General features: G+C 39.4%; 2 protein-coding genes across 3 annotated transcripts in view; one reads left to right on the forward strand and one right to left on the reverse strand.

Moving 5' to 3' along the window:
- Nucleotides 1-8,508, forward strand: part of TDG (thymine DNA glycosylase) — a 9,277-nt gene extending 769 nt beyond the window's left edge. The window contains exons 2-10 of the mRNA XM_026052219.1: nucleotides 1,659-1,857; nucleotides 3,761-3,990; nucleotides 4,426-4,495; nucleotides 5,004-5,139; nucleotides 5,231-5,313; nucleotides 5,395-5,489; nucleotides 5,996-6,167; nucleotides 6,505-6,633; nucleotides 7,856-8,508. Coding sequence (XP_025908004.1) covers nucleotides 1,659-1,857; nucleotides 3,761-3,990; nucleotides 4,426-4,495; nucleotides 5,004-5,139; nucleotides 5,231-5,313; nucleotides 5,395-5,489; nucleotides 5,996-6,167; nucleotides 6,505-6,633; nucleotides 7,856-7,992 — 1,251 coding nt within the window. The 3' untranslated portion in view covers nucleotides 7,993-8,508. The remainder of the gene's footprint in view (nucleotides 1-1,658; nucleotides 1,858-3,760; nucleotides 3,991-4,425; nucleotides 4,496-5,003; nucleotides 5,140-5,230; nucleotides 5,314-5,394; nucleotides 5,490-5,995; nucleotides 6,168-6,504; nucleotides 6,634-7,855) is intronic.
- Nucleotides 8,509-9,486: 978 nt separating this feature from the next.
- Nucleotides 9,487-25,342, reverse strand: GLT8D2 (glycosyltransferase 8 domain containing 2). Of its 2 annotated transcripts, XM_026052265.1 has the most exons (11): nucleotides 25,305-25,342; nucleotides 23,665-23,697; nucleotides 22,773-22,817; nucleotides 22,276-22,371; nucleotides 20,953-21,121; nucleotides 19,268-19,385; nucleotides 17,461-17,545; nucleotides 14,409-14,521; nucleotides 12,761-12,927; nucleotides 11,503-11,615; nucleotides 9,487-10,781 (listed from the first exon to the last, which is right to left on the reverse strand). In XM_026052265.1, the coding sequence occupies exons 1-11, from the start codon at nucleotides 25,309-25,311 to the stop codon at nucleotides 10,609-10,611; spliced, it is 1,119 nt and encodes a 372-aa protein (XP_025908050.1). In that variant the 5' UTR covers nucleotides 25,312-25,342; the 3' UTR covers nucleotides 9,487-10,608. The 2 variants fall into 2 exon arrangements, with proteins under 2 accessions (XP_025908050.1, XP_025908051.1); XM_026052266.1 differs by lacking the exon at nucleotides 22,773-22,817.
- Nucleotides 25,343-27,287: the final 1,945 nt, after the last annotated feature.

Genomic DNA, 27,287 nt, shown 5'->3' on the forward strand with positions numbered 1-27,287 from the left:
CAGTCGGGCTCCTTGTGCCTAAGGAAGCCTATGGATAGTTGTGGAGACCCCTTTCTGCAAGTGACTTTCATTCTTACCCCTGCCCTCCCCCCGCCTTTTTTTTCCACCCTCGGTGGACATATGGGCTTTTTTTTTTTCTTTCTTTCTTTTGTAGTTTGAATGGAATTTGAGGGTTTGAATCCATATTCATTTTTCTTTCATTGTTGAACCGAAATGTGTGTGTTTAAACGCTGTAATTTAAATGGTCTGTAATGCACTCCATAGCAAATGCTGTTTTGTTTTGTTTTTTTTATCTCTGCAAGAAAAACGATTCTCAAAACAAAAGTTAAAAAGCAGGAAAGAGGCCTATGTGAGTGTCAGGGCTGAGGGTGGGGCTCTCTTTGATCTCCAAATGATCACCAAATGGTTAGGGGACTTGCCCGTGGCAGGGTGCAGTTCTTCCTCTGTTTAAAGGGATCTTGATCCGTCCCTTATGAGAGGTTGTCCTGTTAGTGGCTGCTCTTAGGTTTTATGCTTACAAGTCCCTCCTAGACATTCTGCTCCTCTGCGTAACTGAGCATTTGGTGGAGTATGAAGTGAGCTCTGTACGTCCCARCTGTGTGCCCTAGCTGAGCATGTCTGAAAAGCAGTTTTGGCACCTAGTTCAGCAGCTGCACAGAACAATTCWAGCAGCAAAGATCAAGATGTTTCCTGTACTCTGGAAACAGCCCATGGCTTTGCTGGGCCTTCCAGGTTCCTGGATCTGAGTTTAAATTCGTTCTCCTTGATTCAAGGCAGGTATTTGGTGCAGAATTAGAAATCTGATCCCAAGAGTTTGGGCTGTTCTGGGATAAATCTGATACTCATTGAATAATAGAGAACGATGCCTCCCCATCACTAAGGTGGTGTGTGCCTTTGAGGTGCTCGTGTTTAGCTAAAACTATTTGTTGTGTTTATGAATAGCTTTGAGATGATGAAAATATTTCCTGCAAACTTAGCATTTGTTAAAACTAATCAATGTGTTTGTGTAATAGGGGACATCAATGGGTGGGAAGCAGGCCATTTATCGTAAAGGGAGTGGAAGTAACTGAATTTTGTGCTGGTGCCCATGGGCCGTGTGTGTCTGGTCAGTATGTAGGGCAGAAGGGTTATGTATGACAGTGTCTGTGTGCAAGACGCAGACTGAGTCTGTACAAATGACTTCTCTCATAGCCTAAGTACAGCACTTGTGTTGGGATCCAGATGGACAGTATCTGCTATGCTATTATTTAAAAAGCTGTTTGGTAATCAGCCTAGAAAACGTTGTCCCATGTTTTGCACCCTATTCTGTACATCCATAGTACAGCAAGAAAACTTAGAATCTGGAAAATCTTTAAGTCCAAAGAGTTTTTTAAGGTAATTGTGTGCACATGGTCACTACCTTTGACAGAGAGCTGGTCTGGTAACATATTCTACAAAGTGTTTTTTCAGAGTAAGGGGAAGTGCTGTGCTATGCTTACAATGTTGCTTTTTTTTTTTTTTTTTTAATCTTTTGTTACTTAAAAGAGGCTTGGCTCTCCCTATTCAAGTTATTTGGCTGACTTTCTGACCTGTTAACAGACAATGTTGGAGAGTGTCCTTGCAGCACATGCCAGCCTTGATGGGGATTGATATTTACAGACTGCTTGGTCCATTATTAGATTTCTAAATTGTTGATGAGTTGTTATTTTTTTTTCTTTGCCTTTCTAAGGTATTACTCGCATCTTCAKCAAATTCAAGCTTTTTATACATTTCCGTTCCACCCAATGATGACTGCAGTGCCCAACATGGAAGTGATGACTGAACAGCCAACTCTAGAAGGCATTCCAGAACCAAACGTGGCTCAGGAACCTACTAAAGGTAGTTCCATCATACTATATTAAGTGAGCTAGAAAAACTTGTTTTAATATACTGCCTGTTTAGATCTGAATTTCCTTTCCTTGATGCTCTTTGAGGTAGTATTGAGTATGTATTCTTTCCATATATATTATGTATTGCAATATGAGGATATATTAAGTTTCGTTATGAGGATGTGTTCTTYTTAGTAACATTTGTTACCAATCAGCAAGGTTAAACATGCTTATAACATTCACATAGTTCAGTTTCACRAAGTTGTCCCAAGAACAAAGGATGTTTAGCTTAGTAATTTAAGCTAGAGAGGGAAGATTCTCTCTCTCTTTTTTTTTAATCTCCGGTCTAAGCTGAAAAATGGCAGGACCTTCAAAGACAGGGCTTGAAAACTTACTTGTGAAATCTACAGGAGAAAATATGAAGGACAAAGACTGGACACTTTCAGGATTGCCCTCTCACAGGCTGCCCTGGCATTGTGGTCAGGTAGTTCATCTTTAATGACAGTGTCTGGCTATCATATCTGATCAGCTTGAGAGTTAGGAGGATGTCCTTCATTTTGAAATCATCTGGCAGCTTTGAGTTGGATGCATGTCTTGTGTTTTGCTGTCATGTGAAAATCTCCTAGTTCTCCCAAGAGATCCCATAATGGCTGAGGTTGGAAGGCACATCTAGAGATCATCTAGTCCAGCCCCCTGCTCCAACAGGGACACCCAGAGCACRGGGCACAGGGCGGCATCCAGGTGGATTTGGAAGATCTCCAGAGAAGGAGACTCCACAGCCTCCCTGGGCAGCCTGTGCTGGGGCTCTGTCACCCTCACAGCCAAGAAGTTCTTCCTCATGGGAAAGCTGTTGATGTGTCTTGCCGAGTTTGCAGCTTTCTAGCTTCTCCTTCATTGTGAGTAGACTAGAGCTCAAATGCCATTACAGCTTTTTTCATGCTCCAGTTGCTCCAGGAACGTGGTGGAAATTTGACATGRCTTTCATCCTGCTCCTTGTAAGAAAGCTTAGCACAAACAATATGAGGAGGAACCTGAGAAACTAAAATTGAGACATTGCCTTGATTTTAAAAGCAATACCTGCTTGCTGCTTGTTGCCAAGTAGTTTTCAGTTATGTTCTGCTACATGGCATTAAGCAATGGGAGTCAAGAGCAGGCTGTAGGTGCTCATCTCATGAGCTGTATCTGCGCTGACTAATTTTTAAGTGTTTGGTGCCAGAGGATAAGCTTCAGCAGAATGAAAAGTGACTTCTTTTTGCTTGCATTTCGTAAACTAAAAATGTGCATTTGGTCTCAATGATTCAAACTGACGCTCCAGAGCCTAAAAAAATGTTGCCTAGTTGTAAGCCCCGTGGAACAGCATCTGTCTGTAAACAGTAAATTGTGCATAGCTTATGCAGTGCTTAATGCATGAGATTACATTTGTGACAAATTTATATCTTGCACTATATATAATCTTTGAGACCTGTTGCTTTTGATGTGCTGTTTAGTTTCTTCACTATGTCAGAGTCTGCAACAATAAACTTTTATATTGGAAGCTGTAGCATCGATAGATAACTAGAACTATAATGTTCCTTGGAACTTAAAGTGTAATATTCTGGCTTGTTCTCAAAAACAAAGGAAAAAATATCTAAACCTTTTCCAAAGGATTGCTGCATATAGCATGTAAACTACCTACCGTAGCTCTCCCCTCCTCTTAGACTGGTTTGCATCTTGGTTGTCTGTGATCAGCGGGTGCCTGCGGTGCAGAGATGGTCAAGCTGCCTCTATGCTGACCCTTGAAAATTGAGATTTGTCTGATAATTATTTCCATGCATGGGTTTTTAGCAAGTATTCATACATCCAATTCAGTCTTTGTCAATGTCCACACTGTAGCATTAGAAATGTTAAAAAGAGACATGTGTTGTGTGTTTCAGCAGTTGCAAAAGGAGGAAGGAAAAGAAAAACYAAAGCAGCTGAGCCAAAGCAACCCAAAAAACCTGCCGCTAAAAAAGAAAAAGCAACCAAATCAAAAGGGAAACAGGAAAAGATCACAGATACTTTTAAAGTCAAAAGAAAAGTGGACCGTTTTAATGGTGTATCTGAAGCAGAGCTTCTTACCAAGACTTTACCTGATATTTTGACCTTTGATCTGGACATTGTAATAGTAAGTAACTCACAGATGCAGGATTAGGTAGAATGTAAGTCGTCTCTGTTCACTGGTTGTGAATATCTCTGTCATTTTATTCTCCAAGATCTTGGCATATACATATTTTAACTCTTTCCTGTGTACAGCAATTTTACATTTTCTGTTAAAAATCCTAGTAAAATCATAGTAAGCCATGAAAGCCTTAGTTTACATTTTACTTACTGTAAGTATTTATCAGTGACTATAAAAAATGCCCTGAGCTGCTTCTCTGACACGACACATTTAAACTGAGACTCTGTTCTTTAAATGACAATGGAGAGTATCATTGCCATAGTTATATTTGTTGCCATTATCTAAAAGAATTGAGGATATTTGCTTAGAGTAACTTGATCAGATTTCTGATCACTTTGTGACCTTCCCATCATTAAAATGGACTGATATCTTGCTTTGTAGATTGGCATAAACCCTGGCTTGATGGCAGCTTACAAAGGACATCATTATCCTGGACCTGGAAACCATTTTTGTAAGTTTTTGATTTCCTTCCTTTTTATGGGATTTGCAGAACTGTCTTAGAACGTGGTCACATTGTAATTATGCTGTTTTTCAAGAAGGGGATTTTGCTTTAAGCCATCTGAGAGTCACTTAAATTACATAGCTTTTTCTGTTATATAGCATAAATTAAAATAATAAACTAAAAGAGGAATGATTAGTGACTTTCAGAGTGCAGGTTTAGAGTAGTCAGGTAAACACAGTATACCAGAATCTGTTAACAGGTAGTCTCTTAGCATGTTAGTGTACAATTTGAGGACTAAAAGTTAAACAGAAAACTGCTGTCTGTATTTATTGCATTCCTTGCCTTTTAATGTGACTTGTGGAAATGTAAATTTGTGTACAGAGGGGCAAAAATCTTTCCATGGGAACTGATGCTCTCTTAAAATAGATTTGCCCCATAGCATTCCAGTACTGTAGGCTGGCAGCATATTTAAAAAAAAAAAAAAGGAGGGAAAAATGCATCTCTTGCCACTTCACAGGGAAGTGTCTCTTCATGTCTGGTCTAAGTAATGAACAGCTGAACCATATGGATGACCATACTTTACCACATAAATATGGGATTGGATTTACAAACATGGTGGAAAGAACAACACCTGGAAGCAAAGACCTCTCCAGGTAGGATAACAGAGGAAAATATCACACCTGTTAATCAAGTAACAGTTATGATTGTAATTTTGAGTACTGTTTTTCATTTTTTCTCTTTTAGCAAAGAGTTTCGGGAAGGAGGGCGAATTCTGGTGCAGAAATTGCAAAAGTATAAACCTCGTATAGCAGCTTTTAATGGAAAATGTGAGAACCTTTAGTTTGAATGAATTTGGTTGGTCAGTTGTTTTTTTTCTGTCAATTTACTCTGTATTCATTTCAATTTAGGTATTTATGAAATTTTCAGTAAAGAAGTTTTTGGAATAAAAGTTAAAAAATTGGAATTTGGATTGCAGCCTCACAAGGTGCCAGATACAGAAACTGTAAGTATTGATGCAGGGGAACAAAAACAGAGCGCTCTTATTTTGCTCATTTCAAACCTAATCAAATCTCAGGACTTGCACCCGCTTACAGCAAAGGCAGAGTTGGCCCAAAGTGTAAAGTGGGACTGGTCAATTTTCAAGCACTTCCTTAAGACACCTCCTTGCGTTCAGGAGTCTGTGCATTCAGCACATACCTACCCGTAGAAGGTATCTGAAGAGCTCTATCTAAATCTATCTAAATCATCCCAAAGAGATTTGTTTAATCCGTTTTATAAATCTCCAACAAACAGTGAAAACTGTGATAGCTTCAGCAGTTGGTATCAGCCTCTCTCTTTAGGGCAAGATGCTCTGCAGTTTTCTTTAGTCCTTCCCATAATGACCGTGAGCATTAATTGATGTTTGTATAAGATAACTTCACAGTTAAACTCATGTTATTCTCAATGCAGTAAATATTTGTTGGTAGTTCAGGGACTTATAGTGCTGTTTTTCTTGCTCTTTGCCTCCAGCTCTGCTATGTTATGCCATCATCCAGTGCAAGATGTGCTCAGTTTCCTCGTGCACAAGATAAAGTTCATTATTATATAAAGCTGAAAGACTTAAGGGATCAGCTGAAAGGCATTGCACCAAACACAGAGGTGCAGGAGGTGCAGTACACGTTTGACTTGCAACTTGCACAAGGTATAGTGATTGTTTTGTTAATCTGTCCTTAAAATGTAGCATTTTGTGCAACACACACAGCATTGCTCTAGCACTCACTTGAGCAAAAAGAAATAAAGAATTTAAGGACAAAAAGAAAGCATGTCCTAAATCATGTGGTGTGTATAACTATATTCCATGCTCTGCTTAATATAACTCATTATCTAGGGAAACCAGAATTATCTTTTGAATAGAATTAAAATATGTGGGATTTTGTTGGTGATTTGTTTGTTTTGTTTTTAACAAGGATTCTCTGATAAAAATGTTCTTGGGTATTTTTCTTCAAAATATTAATACTTGAGGTCTCCTCTTTGTGCAGAGGATGCTAAAAAGATGGCCGTCAAAGAAGAAAAATATGATCCAGGCTACGAAGCAGCCTATGGAGGAGCTTACTGCGATCATGCAATATATGAAAATGAACAGTGCAATTTTTCTTCAAATGGAACTGGTAAAGAGCATTCAGTTTGGAAACCTGCATTACATATGAATGTCCACTTAGTTTCCTTCCCTCTCTGCAACTTCCGTAATTTGGACAAAATATTTGAAGTAATATTTGAAGTATAGCGGTATTTAAACTGTTACATAATTGAGGGAATTGATAGCTTTTTGGGAAAGGGAAATACGAAAAAGCCACTTACTCTTATTTAAATACAAAAATAAATTATTTGCACCCTCAGGCTTTGATTCCCAAATTTGGACTTTCAGTCAGCTTGCTGAAATCTGACAGACGGAATTATTGACTTAAAGAGTAAACATTTTGATTACAGTGAGTTTTGCATAAACATACAGTGCTGTTCAGAACAAAACTGATAGTTGCTACTTTAACGTTTTCTTTCCTAACGAAATCAAAACCAGAGAATAGTGGAACAGGAAAAATCACAGTAGACTTGAGGTTGTTGCATCACTAGCAGGGCAAGTAAGGGAGGAATGTATCGGAATGCTGTAACTCACATAGTGTCTGCTAGGTGTTTCATGGTGTGAATAATCTAAGGACAAATTCAACTATTTTATGTCTTAAGTGTGAAAGTCTAAAACAGCAGCCAACAGCAACACAAACCAAGAACATGCAACACAGTTTGGTGCCCTCCAGCTTTTAGTGAGGGGGCAGTGTAACAGTAAGACAGCAGTTAGCTTTGGCTCTTCATAGTTTTATCAGTCTGTACTTGACAAAAATCCTTGCAAGTGCCTAAAGGAAGTTTGTAAGGGTGAGGTTGTTTTTTAATCCTCACGAGCTTGGAGGGAGGAAAAAAAAAGTAAATAAAAAACAGAAAAGGAACAGAATGAAGTTCTGAACAGAATGAAGTCTAGAAGTTTAGAAGTCTAGCTGTAATTAAGTTCTTAAATTGTATTTTGGAAGTAAAATTCCCAACTGCAATTTAAAAAATAAAAAAGATAATAATGGAAGAAAGTGTAACTGCCACGTTCTTCTGATGTCTCAAATCTTCAGTCCTAATCTCACTGTATAAATTAAAATTTACATTCATGCTTCACTGAGGATTCTCAGAATTTATAATCAATGAAATTATCTGACTTGACCAAAGTAGATAACAAAAAGAAGTTTGCACTAAGTCTAAGCCTAAAAATAGGGAAGGATGGAAACTGCAAAGTCTTTTTCTATTTTAGCTAAAGATATCGTCTACATTTTAATATTAATATTTGTTTTTCTGCAGCAAGCAATCCACAGTACTGCGAAGGATCCTCCTTTGGTGAAGTTCCCAATGGACAGTGGATGACACAGTCATTTGCAGACCAGATTCCAGAATTCAGTGCTGGAATGACACAGGAACAAGAAGGAAGCAGTGCATAATTGCGGTCTCTTCTTGGCTATGCATAYGTGCTGCAGTTTTAATGCAGTGATCGAGATGGGTACATTGGTTCTCCCAACTGAAGCATTTTAATAGTATTTTATCTCCTCTAGTTATTTTATTATAGTCAAAACTAAATGTGTGTGGTAGGCTTAAATCAATGAATTAGATAATTTTAAGAAACTGTCCAACCTTTTTAAAAAAAAAAAAAAAAGAATTAGCCTTTTTTTGTATATGAGTTTTATATTTAATGTATGTCCTTTCTTGCAGTTCTTTACAAACTGCATTCTCATTTGTGAAGATTTCTTTGGGGCGTTAATTTTATTCTGTAACTTGTAACATAGTAGTACCAGCAGTGGTTACACTTTTTACTGATGCATCATATATTTGGATCTCATAAACCTTTTCTATCCAGAGAGGGGAGAAGGGAAAGAATACCTTGGTCTTACATGAAGTGATGTTTTTAATAGTTAAGACTTAAATTGTGTTTTTAAATCTGCCTGTTAAGAAGGTAACATTCTGCATTCTTGAGGAATGCAGAAGGTTGTGTTCTGCAGGTGGAAGGGCTGAGTATTTTATGGCAGTAATAGAAATCTGTGTTTCGTGGCTGTACCACATCAGGACTAAGGGACCTCCTCTTCTCAAGACCCAAGATTGGGGAGGAAAATTTAGGACCTAAATATTCCAGCTGAGCTGTCTTAATTTCAGGTCTCTCTACCACTCAATTGCTTGCTCCTTAAATTCCAGTGTAAGGAACTGGAATTCTTAAAACAAACCAAAATAGTGGTTCTTGAATTCTGTGGCATTTAAATTCCCAGCCTTTTTGATGTGATTAGTCGCTTCACTACTGCTAGCAACACTATTACCAGGAGATAACCCCGTAGAAGAGATTATGTGGCAGGGACCTGCAACTCCACATTCTCTGTAAAATCCATGTAGTTATTTACATCTGCTGTGTAAACCAAGCAAATATTGTATATCTTAAACTTAGCAAAAAGATTGCAATTTGGCAGTTCTGAATGTTCGTTTCTCTTCGCTCTGGGGGCTCCAGCTCCTTACTCCCCTTACCAGCTAAAGATTATGTTAAAGGTAAGAGGAGCTGTTCCATGAATGAGAAAGTAACTCTGGAAATTACAGCTTTCTTCTTTAAAATACACCCTCTTTGATGTGGCCAGTACATGACCGAGAAAGAGAAGAGGTTCTGTGCGTGTGCTGCATCATCATCATCTTTCCCTCTTCTAATATATGAGGACAAGATGAAGTAAAAGCAATAAGCTGATCGAAACTTAGACGTTTYGATGAACTTATGAGAGTAGGTGCTTCACATACTTGAAAACCAGATACAAGCAGTATCTCTACCATCCAGGCTGGGCAGAGGTTCCTGTACCAGTGTTTTTATCCTTTCCTCACAGCCACTGACAGCGGAACCCCACTGAGTGTAGCCAGTTAAAGCAGATTTTAACCCTGCTGCAGCAAATGTTGCTGAGCTCACACTCTGTCAGCCTGGCATGAGGCAGGTATGATGTTTACAGTTTTCTTCCCAAATTATGTGTCTTAAATCAACAAAGTGTGCATTATGAGTTTGATTGTGTTTATTAGCTTCAGCCTAAAGCTGTTCCGTATGTTGTCAAAAAGGTAGAGGATTTGTCTTGTCTGTTATTTAAGGTGTACTGTATCACGTATCACTGTTTACATGGACATTTTCCTGCAGGTGCTCAAAGTATCTTGTATCAGGGATTTGTTACAACTCTTATTTTATTTTTCAACAAAGTTAAAAGCATGTAACTAGCACTGCTGAGTAGGTACCACAGTAGTATATAACTACTGTAAGGGTTTTGGTTTTTCCTTTTTATTTTGAAGGGAAAGGTCTCTCAAGACACCTACTGTATATCTATGTATACAGCTATCTATGTATAAAGTATGGTTAAGTGTACAATGACAGTTTCACTAAATATTTTATTTCTGTGTGTACTCCCTCAGAATTGGTGCTCTTCTCTTTACAGTAATGCAGAGGTTCTTAATCTGTCTTAAATCTACCACTGATTGCCAATAAAATCAGGAACTGTGTGTTAGAGTGTGATTTTTGCATCGTGGTAGCAGGGCTCTGTGGCCAGCGCAGGGTCTGTCTGATACTGATCCCGCTCCGGGGCACAGAGCGACACGCTGCTGCCCAACTACCTGCAGGCAAGAGGCTCCTCTTAATAGAAATGCTGCCCGAATTTTAATCTCAGGCTGCTTACGTTGGGCAAGAGGACTAAAGGCAGCTTGTCTGTAATGTTGCAAGTATTTTCTGTGTAGATTTTTCTAGCAGCAGCTATTAGTGATATTTATAAAGACCTTACCTTAAAACACATCATGTCTGTGACTGTCTTTCACCTCTGTAAATGTTTAATGAAAGTATTTCTGTGTCAAGTAAATTTGTTTCTTCACCTTACTTGAAAGTCAAGAACGCAGAGCTAAGTGCATAGCTACTGCTGCACCCATAAGCACATATAATTGATCATCTCTTATAGCACTATTTAACATGCTTTGGGTTTTGTGTTTTTTAAACCGATTAATTAAGCAATTACCACATCCTGCACCCTGTGGTGTATGMATCCATCAAGTAGGTTCCAGTATCAGCTCTCAGGACGAGTTAATTTGAACTTCCCTGAGGGGTCAGGAATGAACCAGTTTTCCCAGAGATCAGTGTGAACACTAGGGTAGTCCCAAGGTTTGTATCTTCCATTCCAGTGAAGTAATTTAGCATCCTGAAGAAAATGCTCTGAATAGCGGGTATCAGGACTCCAGCCTGCACAGGTACACAAAAGTAATGTTTCAACAGGGGAAAAGACACTACACACTCATGTTAAAAGGAAAAAAAAATCCAACTTGTGAACTAATTAGTAGGGTTTATTAGTAGTATAAACAATAAATTGTATGGTAATAAATTAGGGTTTTTTTGAACTTCATCTCAACCTTTTTTTTTTCCCTCAATTAGAAATATCAAATCATTTTGTTTTTAACATTTCACCATTTTAGCAGATCTGGGCCTTAAAAATCCTCATACTAGTTTTAATAAAGCCTAATATTAATTTTAATAAAACAAACTAAAACTTTCCAGCTAGATACTACCTTCTGACTAACTACTGCCACCATGCCAGGGCTCCCATAGTCTTTCACACTGTCGACTGAAAAAGTGTCCGGTGTCACTCTCAGCTTTGTCCTGGTAATTTCTTTTTTCCTACCTTTTTAAATCCAATTACATTACTATTAGGTATTTTCTTGCAGGGCTGCAATCACTTAGTTTACTTGACTTCTAAAGCTATTTGTGTAACACTCCCCAACCGCACTCCGCACTATGTTGAAAACACAAGAGTATCAGAAGGAAAGAAATAAGCAAAGAGCACAGACTGTGGGTCTGAGCTGCAAAGTAACATACTGAATGAGAGCAATGCAAAGGTCCCTATGGGAACCTTAGCACCTCCCACTTTATTTAGTGCTGATGGCAAATGGTGGAAAGTTAAACTTACCCAGATGCCTGATGTGCCACATGGGATTAATAGTCGAATGCTTCCCATAAAATACAATCAGCATTGGGGAGGTGGCGACACCCCCGCCAAGGGTGCTGCTGTACAGATTCTCCCTGCAAAGGGAAAAAGAAGAAATGACCAAAAAAGCCACAATCAAATTTTTTTTTTTTTTTTTTTAAGTATAAAATCACTCATAAATGCTCTGGCAAAATTCAAAGTGAATACACTGTTCTTCAGCATAACCCTTTCTAATGCTGCTGAGTGCTGGTATTTTTCAGCTCCAGTTCCTATCGAGTAAACCATTGCTATCAAACACAGCCTCATCCAACAAGGAGGAAATATGGGCAGAAGCTGAGAAAGGCTTAGAGGATGCAGCATGAAAAGGCAGAAACTCCTCTCAAAGAAATACATGTTTTTACCACTCATTAAGCAACTTGCTTCACTGTAGTTTGAAAAGCCAGCTAAAAAAAAGAATCTCTAAAACAAATAATCTTTCTAGCTACAATACAGTAGTATGTACGGATGGTTTCAAAATATAAAGCAAAACGGGGTAAGCCATACAAGCAGAGTGAGAGAATAAGCATCTGTCTTGTCATTCACGTATGGATCCTTTGTGTCTTCCTCCCTTTGTGCAGTTTGTGAAAACAAGAAATGGATGCAATCCAAAACCACAAGCTGTTCAGGTTCAATTTAGCGTTACTAAACTTAAGCTTAAGCCTGTGCAGGGAAAGGAAATAAATGTCAAATTTTGGATATGGTTTGACAGAGAACTGACATAAAATATGAACCGTGATTGTTCCACTGTTTTCATGACCTATCCATGGTCAATGCCCAAACCATATGTTTTATGTCAATTCCGGTCCAACTATGGAGAAAGAAGCATTTTCTGCTGGTATTTAAGAGATGTAACGCCCATTTACAGTTCAGCCAGCCCTGCAATAGGAGGAACCGCACACAAACACCCACAGAAACACCTCATCCTCTCTGCAGCACCTTGGCGAAGGGGAGAGCGYGGCGAGCACAACCAGCCACGCAGCTGGTCACCCGCAGCAGGGACCTGGTGGTCCTGGTGGCACTCAGGAGTGCAGCTGCCCTGTGCGGGCACACTGACCTCCCAGTTTAGAGATCTCAATTGTTTAGAGTTACTAACATTTAAGTTAATATTTAAATAATTAAGTATTTAAGAATTAAAAAAAAAAGATTGCAAGCAGTGCTCTGAAAGTATTGTTAAATTACAAAGCCAGACTCCTATACATACTCCACATTTCTTTGCATCCACTTTTCCAGCTGCTTTGTAATCCGTTGATGCTTCCATTCGGTCATGTTAGCAACAATGACTCCAGGATTAAAGGAGCAGGTGCTGGGGCTGATGCCAAGATCTCTAATGGCTTGCTTTCTGTAGTCCAGAAATCCCATGTATGTGTTCTTGGAAGAAAAAAAAATATATAAATCCTCTCTTAATATCTATATGGATATGAGTAGATGTATCTATGTGTCTCTCATACACAGAGACTGTGRGCTCCCAGATGTGCTTTTCTGGGTTCTGATTACCTGTCTGGATTTCCTTACAAGACCCAAGCTGAAAGACGGGATACTCCTAATTCCAACGTTGCTTATTCCACAATGCTGATCCACACGGGCTGGACAGRGCTCTTTCCCCACCACATTTTTGCCCTTCTGTAGTTTACTCTACATGATGTAGCATCTCACTTGCATGGGAACTCAGTGACAATTTCATGTAATTCAACTCAAGAATTAGCCTTCAGACACTATTTTCCTGAGCTTCACTGCAAACTTCACAGAACCACAGACAGGTTGAAGTTGGCAGRGACCTCTGGAGATCATCTAGGCCACCCCCGCTGATAAGGCAGGGTCACCTCGAGCAATCAAGGATTGTGCCCAGGTGGCTTTTGAATTTCTTCAAGGAAGACTCCACAACTCCTCTGGGCAACCTGTTCCAGTGCTCTGTCATCCTCACCCTAGGAAAGTTTTTACTCATGCTCAGACAGAACTTCCRTGTTTCAGTTTGTGTCCATTGCCTCCTATCTTGTCACGGGGCACTGCTGGGAAGAGTTTGGCTTCATCCTCACTACACTCTCTCTTCAGATACTTACATACATTGATAAGATATGAGAGATGCTCTTTATCACCATAGCAGTCTTTTGCTGGGCTCCCTCCAGTAGCTCTGTCTCCCTCTTGTCCTGGGGAYCCAAAACTGGGCCTGGTACTGCAGGTATGGCCTCACCCTCTGTCCACCTGTCAGGCAGTTCTCAATGCACCTCACTGTCCACTCATCCAGCTCACACTTCCTAAGCTTCCCTGGGAGGATGTTATGGGAGACAGTGTCAAAAGCCTTGCTGAAGCCAAGGTAGGCAACATCCACTGCTCATCTACCCAGCCAGCCATCCCACCACAGAAGGCTATCRGGCTTATTAAGCATCATTTGCCTTTGGGGAATGCATCCCAACTACTCTTATCACCTTCTTACCCTTCTCATGCTTAGAGATGGCATCCAGAATGAGCTGTTCCACCTTTTTTTTTTCCAGGGATTGAGGTGAGACCTGTAATTCCTTATTAAWTTGACTCATACAAATCTCATGCAATGACTTCATTAGATGCTGCATAAATGCTCATGATCTTCTGACAGCAAAATGGACTTAGTAAAATACCAAACATAATGTGGTAGAATCCAAAGATCAGGTGAGGTTTAAACTATCACAGGAAACAATTATGCAGAGCATGGTATTATTACAGAACTATCAGGGAAAGCAGTTCTCTTTGACTACCTGTAAAACCATTCCATATTTATCCCCAAAAGATCAACTTTTCACTTTGGAGAAAATGTGTAAAACTGTTATGGGTGTCGGTAAATATAGTTACGATGAGGCTTTGAAATGATGTTTTACCTGCATCCCTACACTTCTAACCATCTCGTGTGTAGAAGGCAGATCACAGTCATCTGAGAAAGCAGCAGCGTGTCCAGGAGCTAACTTAGTTTCGTAGAGTTCTTGGATGTCACCTGAYAACAGGAAAGTCAAAAGCATAAGAATAAATCTGTTTCACTGTCACACACTTAGGATAACTTCCCTTTTCCTGTGTTACTCATAAACTTATGGATTTCAGGGGATACTGGGGTGTCAAAGGCGGCTGAATTTTGCAATATAGCAGAGCCTCCCGCATGGACCAGCCTTTTCCCAATGCTGTTGTGCCTGCACCTCCCATCCAGAAAGCTGCATTCCCAGCACTGACAAATAAGCCCTGGCCAATCGAAACACTCTGGCCACACAGGACCATCCCCATCCAGCTTGGTTGGCCGCCCAGCTCCTTGCAGATGATGCAGGGAAACACTCGCCACATGCCACCTTCTTCATCTGCCGACTAGCACATAGCCATGATGTGAGGGAAACTGTGAGAGAAAACATGTGGAAAGGACGGTGCYGCCACTGAGCTGCTCCAGCAACTAAGGGCATGTGCAGCCATGAGCACTGCTCGTCCCTGTCTTGGGTCACAAATGAAATCCATCATCTTGGGAGGCTACACATGGCCCTTGAGCATGAGCTGAGCACTCCCATAGCTAGGCCACAATAAAGTAAAGCTGCTGCCACTAGGAAACCTCAGTAAAGTAACTGGAAACATCTCCCACACTGCAAATACTGGAAATGCTCTTTCTGAAATAAGCAGAAAACATTTCATCAGTCATATTTCATCAGAATATTTCAGTTGACTGAAAATCTCAAGATAGGATTCTTGGCCCTCCAAGAAACATTGTTTCCTCCTGATTCTAAACTGCTTCTGCTTTTCAAAACATAAATTACAAGAGAAAGAAAAACATGAGCACACATAAAACACTGGGATTCAGTATGTTTAATCATCACTGCTTTGCAAAAGCAATTGGCAAAAAAAAAAAAAAAATCTGCAAGTTAAAATCTGAGATTCACATTCACTCCTTACTGGGTCAAAACTCCAATCTCCCTGTCACTTCCCYGTCCATCTGATAGAGAGCAGCCTTGTGTTACAGACACTACCCGACCCGGGAGCCACTGTGGACACAGAGGGCTCTGCCTCTACCCTCCTACCCTCGGCTTCATCCCTTTCTGCTAGGCCCTGGGAGGTGGCCAGGCTGACTGAAGCAGAGGAAAACAATCAAATAAATAAATATATAAATATACTATCTTCAGAMTGTACCATCAGCATTTCAGGCATCCACATTCTGCCAGGGGAGCCAGCTGCATCAGCTTCACTTTGCAGCTGCACCAGGGCTAGATGGGGCACAAGGGAGGGCACAGGAGCTGCTGGGGGAGCAAAGGGAGCACTTCTGTGAGCAGCAGCCTGCCCCAAACACTGCTGTGGGACTACAGCTCTAGCCTGGGACTTCCCAAGCACCATCACTGACMTAAGGTGACACCCCGAAAAGGAAGTCTCTGCCTCCCCTCTGCTCCCAGCCACTTTCTGTTTCTTTTGTGCTGAAATTCTGATTTGAATCACAGAGGGATAAAGGCCAGAAGGGACCTCCGGAGATCACCCAGCCCAACCTCCCTGCACATGCAGTGAAACCCTACCAGAGAGCTAAGCTGGATCAAAAGCAACCACATTTCTAGCAAAAGTCTGTACAGGAGGAGAGGATGCTGCGGGTGGCTCTAAGTGCTTGGGAAATCACAGCATAAGCAAAGATTTTAAACACTCTTTCRTAAGAGTTAAGTATTGCTGTTACCCACTGTTGGCAGTCAGAATAACAGAAGCAAAAAGGCCAGGTTATGAGCCGAGCACTGGAAACAAATATGTGTATATATATATATATATATTTATTTATATTTATATATTTATATATATATATAAAAAACAAAGTCCATTTTATTCTTCCCCGAAACTCCATGTTGAAGAAATTGTATTATGAAATTTATCATAAAAGAAAACAAGATGAGGCAGAGCGGTTTAACTAAACTTTATCAAGCAGACAACAGTGGCCCCTTTGAGGGTAATGTTCTGAAATCTGTCACTAAAGAGATAAAAGACTAAGGAAAACCGCAGAAAAGTGGCAGGGAACAAAATAAGATTTGTGTCCAGCATAATTTCACTGATCTTAATGTTATTAAGTAAAGATCCATTGAGGCCAAAAAGTTTGTTTGGATAAGGAACGAGGATAAGTACAATAAATTTTCATTGGAACCCTATTTCAAGGTTTAACAAGCACATGTAAAATGCTCTTGTTWGCCATCTTAAAAGCAAGAACAAGACAGAAGTGAGCTAAAGAAATATGATAAAGCAAGGGAAGACAACAACTCTCTAGAGAAGTACAAAAATACACTGAGAAAGAAAGCTGCGGGAAAGAAAATGGAAAGAAATTCATCTTTAAAAATGACTGTATCTCTAATGAGATTTTTTTCTATTGAAATAAAATATTTTTTCAGGATWTGAATGCTCTCCCTTGCAAAGGAAACTTTGAAAGCTTTGATGGGCTTTCAAAGCCCAGCCTCCATGGGGAGGAGCTCACCTTCCCGTAAGTTGCTACTGAGGGTGAGCTGAAGGTGCTCAAAATCACACGTYCAGGACTGAGAATTTTTTGAGCAAACTCATCTTGCTCTTAAGAATAAACAACTATTCTCAATAATGCACTGCTAGCATTTGTAGAAGTTCAAATGCAACAGCAAAGCCAAGTCATGCATTTAATGATAAATAGCCTATTAGTAAAATCTATTATATCTCTCAGCAACTGACTAAATCCAATTATGAATGCAATTATTTCTATATGAAAGCCTATACATGCCATTTTGACCAAAATTAAACATTTAAAAGATATTTGAAGATAAAAACGTTCTTCAGACTTCCCTGTAAACAAACAGRTAATTCATATGCTCCTAGAAATTGCCCCAGTTTCCATTATATATTTCCAAGTAACTGTAAACTGCTTAGCTTTTCTTTTAATTCCATCAGAAACTGTTTTTGTGGATGACATCTTACCTTGCACAATGACATCATCATCCAAGTATATGACTTTCTCGTGTTTCTGGATAAGCAAGGGGAGGTAAAATCGAACGAAGTTCAGCTATAAAGACAAAGAAAAAGTCAGGACTAAATGGTGAAGCAGTTTAATGCAGAAATCTCAAGCTTCTGTCATTATATTCACATACAGTTTTGGTTTCTCTCTTTGAGAGCTAGTATCACTTGCTTTCACTCCCCTCAGTTTAACAGTATCTTGAGTCTTGAGTCCATTTCCTATTATTTCCTATTATATTTACTATGACCCTTATCAAGCAGCCCAATGCAATTGCGTGGGTTTTGTTGTTGTTGTTGTTGTTTTGCAATGTATTTCATACAAAACACTTCAAAATGAACACAGTAATCACTTCACTCTGGAGGAAGGATTTGACTGGTGGCACAGAGGTGAAACAGTAAAGTCTGCAATAAGAATAGCAGAGGGAAAGGAGATGAGGAGGGTAAGAACAATCATACTCATTCAGGGCATTTTACTCAGTATCTGTGGTTCTTAGCAAATTCTCAGAGAAAATTAAGCACAGGGGAAGCATAGAGAAATGCTGCTTCAGGAACTCTCATAATTTTCATCTATTTTCAGCTCAAGGCATTTCTCAAAACAAATGTGGTCTGACTAAATGAAAATCTCAGCCCCCAGTGCATCCCAGAATGGCTGAGGTTGGAAGGGGCCTCTAGAGATCATCCAGTCCAACCCTCTGCTCCAGCAGGGACACCCAGAGCACAGGGCGGCATCCAGGCGGCTTTGGAAGACCTCCAGAGAAGGAGACTCCACAGTCTCCCTGGGAAGCCTGTGCCAGAGCTCTCTCCCTCTCACAGGAAAGAATCTATGTACATTTTTTACATTCAGAAGGTCTTTCATCAGGAAGCTCTACCTATTGCACAAAAAAAAAAAAAATCCCATGCAACATGTCTCAACTGCTTTGACTGGGACTCCTACTAATTTAATTTAATGGCAGTTAGCTCTTGTATTGTAAGACACAGTGAGCAATCATCCCCTATTCACACTTCCGTGCCATTCAGTTTTGTAGATCTCTTATTTTTTGAGCTCAAAGTCATATTTCCAGGTTGAAAATTTTTAATCTAATCAGTCCAGTTCCTTGTACAGAGTATTTTTCCACATATTGGATATGTAGAAGTTCAGAAAAGGGTAATGAATGTAAACCTTCTTAACAGATTTCAGCCTTTTCCAGAAGTATGTATCCTTCTGAAGAAAGGAGATTAAAACTGCACATAGTATGCAGGGCAGGGACAAATCATGGATTTATATTGTGGTAAAATAAAGTTCTCTTTTTAGCTCCCAAATCCTTTCCTAAAAAATTCTGACAGGTGATTTGCCTTTTCTTGTTCTCTACTGCAGCTTCCTTGGATGCTGGAAGTTCTTGATTCTATCAGTCCATGGTGATAACAGCCAGGCAATAACATTTAGATCTGCCTTTACCCCCTGAATTAATCCTACAGAGCTGCAAAATGCAGCCAGCTCAGCATCATGGATGCACAAAGAAAGTTTTTAAATCTTTGCTCTGACACAGTGTGAACATACTCTTACAAGTCAAAATACATTAAAAACACCGCATTTATGCTACCAAAAAGACAGACAAGCTGCAAGGAGCTTGCTACAGTACATGTTTTCCTTTTGAGCAAGGGCTCTGGATCAGATATGTCTTCTCTGGAGTCACACCTCTCCTCTACAGTGGAATGGGGATCTAGGATATTTTAAAGCCTGTAATGAACATTAAAACCCTGTAAAATGGCTCAGTGGTGTCTGCTTACTCACCGGCTGCAATAGCTCAGGCCGTGACGCATCTTGTCTGATTTTTCCTTTTAGTACCATTGGGTTGAACTCCACAATCTTATATTTTATTTCTTTCAATTTAGAATTTTCAATCCATTTCCTGTGAAAGAAAAGAAACAATAAAATATTACTTTGTTTGGCAAGTATTTCTAGTATTAAATGCATGGACTCGTAAGATAATAATGGACCTTGGAAGCTCATTTGATCTATCCCACCCCAAAACAGAATCAATTATGTTTAAAGCTGCTTGCTGCATGCATTCATTCATTTAATAAGGTTTTTTTTTAAAAAAAAAAAAAAAAAGATGCCCAAAACTGCATCTATTGCCTAATCAACCCATGCTTCACCATCCCTAACATTAAAAACCGTTTTCATAACCTTTCCTGCTACAACTAAAGACCATTTTCTTCTTAACCTATCTTCTGTACAAGTAAGCTTTCTCTCTTTTGCACAGTCCTTGAAAATGATTGCCAAATCACCTTCAACTTGATTTCCTTTAGGTTAAGCAAACTCAAATATTTCATTTTTTTCCACAAATTTATTCACATCACTGTTTGTTGTTTTCTGTCCTTTCTTTCCTGAAAGACATACAAAACTAAATGCCATGCTTTTGCTGATGTGCTGATGTCAAGATTTCAAAAAAATTCCTTAGTTATATGTTCACATGTATATGCCTTTGCCTTTTTGCATCACTGTCATCACTTCTGTAATCAGTCATAATGCCATAGTTTTTTAAAGAACTTATTTAAAGAACTATTACTGAATTCTTTCTTCACCCTGAGCCGATACAATCAGCTACTCCTACCTAAAGTTACTGCCTTAACATTATTCCTACTGAATTTCAATATGTTTTCAGCTCATTTTTCCATCTCATTACAAGTAGTTTGTTCTCAGCTCTTATCTGGTTCATCAACACACCTGCACTCTCGCCAGCTTCATAGAGCTGACTGTGGATTCACAGAGCATACTCTCCACTCTGTCATCCAAGTTACTAACAAACTAGCCTGGAAAAGCTCCCTGTGGGACCCCACTCATTACTTCTTTTTCATGTAGACACTGAAACTGTGAGTACAAGGCCCATATACGTGCAGTAAGTCAGAGGTGAGAACTCAGAAGCCTAACTCTCTGCTTTCGTTTTGATTCACACCTTCCTTCTCTCTAGAGAAGACAGACTCTAGACTCTATTTTCAAATTTTAACACTCAAAGATGTTTTTGTTACGTGTTACTTTGGGCCTCTATTTATATATTTATACCGTTTCCTCTTGCCTGAGATTAGCAGCAGGCTTTTCTGCTCCTTAATTCAAGGCAGCTCTCCATGTGAGGGATAAGCACAGAGCCACAAAGCAGGACTGTGACAAAAAAGCTTGGACACACCATCATCTTACTACAGGCTTTTTCTTCTGCAGCTGCACTACAGATGGCAGAGAGACATAGGTATGGGCATGGCCTGGCTATTTCATGTCCCTTTATGCCGGTCAGCCCCTTAAGTAAGGCAAAAATGTCCTTTTTCCTAGATGTAGACCACCCTGGGGACAGCTATCAATAGCACTACTCCAAAAAAAAAAAAGGGAGAAATGTTTTCCTGAAAAGCACTCCGACCTCTACATACCTCTGCTGAGGAGAACAACAGCCTGCTCCCAAGCCCAGGAGGAGGTCATGTACATACCGAATGTGTGGGATGCTGTTCTTCAGGCCAACCACGTAGAACAAAAGGTTCGCCTCGCTGTTGCTGTAGATGCTGCTGATGGCTGCTATAGCGGCGCCCATTCTGCCCGCAGCAGCACAGATTACGATAGGAATTTCTTCCTCCATTTCCTCAGGACTCTCCAAATCAACTACAAGCATCAAAATCACACATTATTATAGAGAATCAAGCATCTCTTTATATGATATATAAATATGGGTCACATGAACAAGTATGAAGTCCCATAAGCAGTGGAGTCATATCAGAACTTGCCCATTTCCTTGCCACATTCCATCCCCACCTGGAAAGACACACTGTCAATCCAGAGGCACATGCATGCTGACTGGATAGATAGATGCCTCCAGAGCATGTAACAACTCAATTCTCTGAATGTTTTCCTCATCTGGGGTGACAAATCAGTCTGTCCTCCGTGAAGCTGCTTATTTACATTAAACCTGTAGGAGTCACAACACCTTTGACACGTCTACTTCTCAGTCAGTCAAATAAATTTAAAGTGAACAGTAAGTTCCAAAACTGCCAAGAGAAAGAAATAAGTAGAGAACACAGTCCAAATGCATGAGCTTAACTGCTTTAGGAAGCAAGACAGACAGAAGCAGTGCAAACATTTGTAATAGCAGGAAGCTGCTAATGATGAATAGGAAAAAGTCTCTAGAAATACTACTGGTAACAGTTAATGCTAAGGAAGATTTTTCCCCTAACAGTGATTGCAGTATGGAGCTTACATGGATAAATCTGTACAGGTTGAAGCGTGACTGTTAACCTCGTAAGAGCCACCACAAAACTATAATGGAATAAAAAAATTTATAAACAAAATAACAAAACAAAATTTGGAACGGAGAATAAGCTATTAACCTTATTAATATAATGTTGCATAGTAGTCCAACTATAGTTCAACTCTAACAGATTTCTGTTACTACAGATGTTCCAGCAAAAACCTCTGCTGTAGATTATGTTGAGGTTTGACGATCTATCTGAAATGAACTGATAGGCCAACCGCATTCCCAAAAGGGCAACTTCTGGTCAATTTTTGTTATCACTTGGAAATCTGTTGTTCCACAGAGCTTCCATTTACATCAGTGACAGACGAATTAAAAGAAAATAGAATCTCACTTCTCAGTCATTACTATAAATATTCTAATCGAGTTCTGCATCCCAACCCATTTGCAACAGCATAACTAACCCAGCTACTGCCGGGCAAACACTAATTCTTAAGAAGAACCCATTGCTCAGAGGAAGCAGTAAGGAATACAGCACAAGTACATAAATGAAATGGAAGTTATTTACCTGTTTCATTCTTTAACGAAGATGGCACGTTGTGAACTTTGTTGTACAGAATGGCACACACAGTTAAAACAAGAAGTAACAGTAAGATCTGGTTAACTGAAGCAAAAGGGAGAATTCATTAATAATCTGTGTAAGAGCTGAGTACCAACCATCCACAAAGTCATATTTTTCTAAGTACGCAGTTGCTAAATGCCATATTCTGTATTTACTGTTTTTAATCACATTCTCCTCTCACTTGATATTTGATCAAATTTTAAAAATGTAAAATTTTTGTAAGGTATATTTAGAAACATAGCAGTATCTCTCCCCCACTGCAATTATTTCTAGATACCTAATTATCAAGGATCATTTGCTTGCTAAATCAATAAGTACCCAATACATAAGAGCTATCCATACCAGGAAATGCACATCTTTGTGAATATTATTAGGCACCTATAATTTTCTTTTCTTGGCTCCTTTGTTGCCTATCACCAAGAGACTTCAAGAATCATTTTTACCTAGTCCTCTCCGTCTCACACACTTCCTTGATAAATTTTCAACTGCTAAAAAAAAAAAGTAGTTGATTTAAATATTTGGATGCATACTTGACAAAAACTCGACAATAATAAATCCAGCATGCCACTGGACATAGGAACGTTCTAAAATGTTTAGAAACACATCCACATTTTGACAAAAGTGCTTTAAGTAGTAAAATCAAAACATGCAGAAAAGGAAAGTCCTCACTGTATATTACGATTTGCAGTCCCTACCAGACTACACTGTGCAAGCTGAAGTCAAACAAGAGGATGAATCAGGACAGCTCAGAGGAGAGGCCAGGTAAAGAATGCATTGTCATTGTTGTCAGTTACTTCAGTGCTTTCCTTCTGACCACTTTGCTACTTCTCTACCAGCATAAACACATTTAAAGTGTGCAAAAGAACAAACGGACAACATTTCCAAGCATTTGACTCAAAAGGGCCAATTAGCCAGACATGGCCATGAGAACAAAATGAGATATTTACATATGCATCACTACAGTGAGATGTGAATCAGCTGAGAGGCCAGGCATTAACCTCATGGAGGACTTGAGTGCATAACTGAAGGCACATATTTGTCCATAAAAACAGAAGAGTTAGCCAACAAAGCAACCATCCGTTCATATGCTTCGTACACTAAAGCAGTGAATAATCTTAAATTAATGGATTTTGTAGCCATTCTTATCTGGTCATCTATTTAACAGCAGAAGGTTTATCAGTATACTTGAAGTTAAGCAAAATTTTGCAGAACTAGAGCTATAAATTTGCATGTAACTATTACAGAAGTTTTAAGACAAATTACATGYGACATCTACGTCCTGTTTCATAGATATATGAGCTCAATGAGTATTTAAACATTTTTAATCTTTCTTACTTTTCTTCAGAAGAGCCATGTGTTCTTTTGGATCTGTGGTAAAAAGGAAAGAAAAAGGGAAAGGAGGAAAAAAATTATGAATTACAGCAGTGAATAGCAATTAATGATTTTAGTGGTATGGTTTAGGGATATGGTTAATTTTACTGTTGACTCMGTAAAAGAACTGAATTCCAACTTTGTAAATAATATTCTCAGAATAAATAACTCTAATATTCCAGACCACAGTCATAATACATTTTACACTATTTGATATGTTGAAATGAATAGTCTTTTAATAAACTCAGCACAATCAACTACACCAGTAAAAACTAAGATCAAAAAAAAATCTAAAACAATGTACAAGGAACTACTTACAAACTGCATCTGTGGGTATTTTAATACGTTTACATTTATGCCTGATCTCCCCTACATTACAAAAACAATCACAAATACTACATCTTATGCTGAGATATTCAAAAAATCTTCCATTTGAGCAGTGCCTGTCAGGATGTGAGAAAATTACAGAGCAGTAGTAAAAAGGTTTTCTAACAGTAGCATCATTCTAATAAAAATACCAGAAAGAGGAGAGTTCATGTAAAGTGGCTACCATTTAAGCACATTATTTGTGATGCTGATGAAAACTAGGTTGCCTTCCCTACAACTGTACTTCTAAACAATGCCTTAGAGTGCCTAGGACTTTATGCCTTAGAGGAAAGAACATAATACCTAAACCACGCAATTATGGAAAACCACAACATTTGCTGGAAGCAACATTAATGTTTCCCTTTTGCTCTTTGACACCACAAACCTAAAAGAAAACTGACTAGGAACCTGTTCCAAAAATCAGGGACTCGGGTGATTACAGAAATGCCACCAAGTATCATTCCCAGCAACCTAAATATTCCCTCAGCTTTAAAAAGAATTTTAGCAGAAACACAAAGCAGAAGATGGAAGATGCAAACACTTGCAGCAGGAAGRAGTTCTCAGACTGACCCAGCTGCAAATGCTCCCACAGCCGTGTTCATGTTTACATGAGACAAGGACACCGTCCTTCTCCTGCCCTAGACCTCCCTGGTTAAATTCTGATTGCAGGTTTAGCCAGTCCACACTTCTCAGTATCCTTTCTCTTGCCGCCTTCTTGCCTCCGGACTGCAGCAATGAAGGAAACTCACAGCTGGGAGCAGAGTTTGTTTCAGCAGAATTTCTTTGATGTTCTCACCTTCACAAGCTTAAACAAACAAACAAACAAACTGAACTGAAGCTGCAGGAAAGCTAGAGATTTGCGAGAAGCTAACAAAAAGAAAAAAAGTTTTGTTTTGTTTTCTGGGGGGAAGGGAACAGTGTGGTCTGCCCTGCTGTATACAGGGCAGCTGTATATCACAGCTGTRTATTGCTACCATTTTTTCCAGTGTTTTCATACACAAAGATAAGCATATATTGCCAATGCCATGCATATATAAGGTCTATTCTGATTCCTTGCACACAAATCAGCAAGAGTAGGGCAGCGAGAATTCTTGAAAGCTGAGTCACAAAAAGAATGACTCAGTTTCATTGGTTAATGCTTAAACTGAACTGCTAAATGAGTCTCCACTTTCTCTAACAATTAAATGACAAAAAACTACTACAGAGCTAAGATGTGACTTTGTTTACAAAGCACTTACATTGCATCCATTCAAGTGTCCCCAAAGATGACCAAGCAATGAGAGTGAGAAGGAGGCTATTTTTGAGAGAAATTGTTCTCACATCTGCAGTGCTTCTCCATGCCCCAATATGCCCTTCTCTCCATGTGGCATTAATTTGCATAAATAGGAAATCAGGGTATTGGTCAAAAGAACCGTTTTGAAAAACAATCCTCTCATGTTGCACACAAATGCTGTCTTCTTACATGTTTAAACAGTTTACTCAGGTAACAAAAGAAACCCCTGTACTCTGGGAGTAATCATCTAGCCTCATTTAGGCTAAGAGCATTTCCCACATATTTCAGTGTATAGTTTCTTTATTAATGTTTGCAAGGATAACCACAAATAAAACTGATGGCCACTGCAAGAGGAAATTTGCTTGGTCAGAGCTGCAAGGTATTTTTAGAGGTGATTAAACCAACATAAAGCACATCACACTTTAAAGTTTAAGATCCAAACCCAGAAAGACTCTCATACAGCAAAACTGCAAGTTCTAAAATGAAAAAGTTCCTAAGTCTCAGTAGATCAGAAGGATTACTCACTGACTTTTTAGGGAAACAGTAGAATATTTGTTCTTCTGCAAGTATTTCCCCCTTTTTCCCTCTGCTCCTGGCACCTGGCAATCCCTAACTCGACTGCCAAACGCTGCAACAAAACGAGGGGCTGCAGAAGGGAAAGCTCAGAAACAGTGACATTACTTCTCAGATATTTCCTGTTTAATTAGGCTCTTTACCTTTTCAAGCAGCACAGTGTTGGGAGTTGTCTCTCTCCTGAAGAGCTGTGGAGCTATTTACTGGGATCCTAGGTGGGCCACAGCAGTCAGCTTGCTTGCCAGAGCTTCCTCACCCATCGTCCTCCTCCACAGCACCCTGCGCAAGGGCCTTACTGGGCACTGCGGCACTCTAAAAATTCAGCTCCTTTCTCAAACTTTGCACAGTTTGCTTTGGAAGTTGTGCAAGTTTTCTTTTCCTTCTCTGCTGCAGAGGCGCAGCTCAGAGCCCGGACGCTGCAGCGAAGGAATGAGAGCCCATAAACCACTTCCAGATGTGCCGAGCACTGATGCGGCCTTAGGTCTGGCAAACAGGCCTTCGGGCCTCATCTAGCAGATTGCAAACAAATCCCAGAAGGAAAAAAAAAAAAAAAAAGTCTTAAGGGGGTAGGGGGAGAGAAATAAGTTGTTCCAGAAGTTCCTTCAACAGCCTACTTGCAGGTTAAGTTTCTAGCCATTATTTATGGTGTATGTGAACAGATAACCAGTGTTTAAGCGCCAAACAACAACATGCGTAAAGTCCAGACCAAGCGGAGATGTTTTTCCAGTGTCTGTTTAGGGAATTCTTCCACATAAAATACTATGAGAAACTTGCAAAATTGAACTCCGGACATGTATTCCTGCCTGCATTTCCTCATTTCCAGAGCATTGAGAACTCGGGGAGAACTTGGATTAAGATAACGAGAACATATAGATATTCTGCCACCTAAACACCTTGGAATGTTTTTGCAGTTTTATTTCCATATCACTCCTTTTATTTCATAACACCTCCCTCCCTTCTGTGTGATAAGTGATAAAATACTCCTTTATCACAAGGCTTTCATGAATACTAGAAATAAATACTAACAAGCTTCAATTCTAAACTCCTCTTCATGTTTTTGAGTGTGATACAGTGCAAAACTTATGAAGCGAAGTTTATAAAAACTGTATTTTTACACTTTTTTGTTTTATTCTTGAAACACTTGAGGGACTTGAAAACGTGGATTTCCAACCATATAACTCAAACACGCCTAGACTATATTATCTGGGTCGGATTTAGCGTGCAAGTTTATCTGTTGCAGAACTGCTTACAAGAAGGAAAAAATGCAAAGGAGGGGTAAGTATAAGCCTCATGCAGCAGCAACAGCTATCAACTATGACCTTTTTTTGGGGGGGGGAGGGGCTATTCCATCACTTTGGGGTTTTTTTTTTTTTTT

Source organism: Nothoprocta perdicaria, unplaced genomic scaffold, assembly GCF_003342845.1.
Source record: "Nothoprocta perdicaria isolate Ctin4 unplaced genomic scaffold, notPer1 scaffold_86, whole genome shotgun sequence".
NCBI lineage: Eukaryota > Metazoa > Chordata > Aves > Tinamiformes > Tinamidae > Nothoprocta > Nothoprocta perdicaria.

Coding starts and splice junctions, on each gene's coding strand:
- GLT8D2 (XM_026052265.1), bottom strand. Junction 22,818..23,664: donor CATGGCTCTTCTGAAGAAAA/GTAAGAAAGATT, acceptor TTTTTTTTTTAG/CAGTTGAAAATTTATCAAGG. Junction 10,782..11,502: donor GTGGCACATCAGGCATCTGG/GTAAGTTTAACT, acceptor GTACCTGTGCAG/GCTGGAGTCCTGATACCCGC.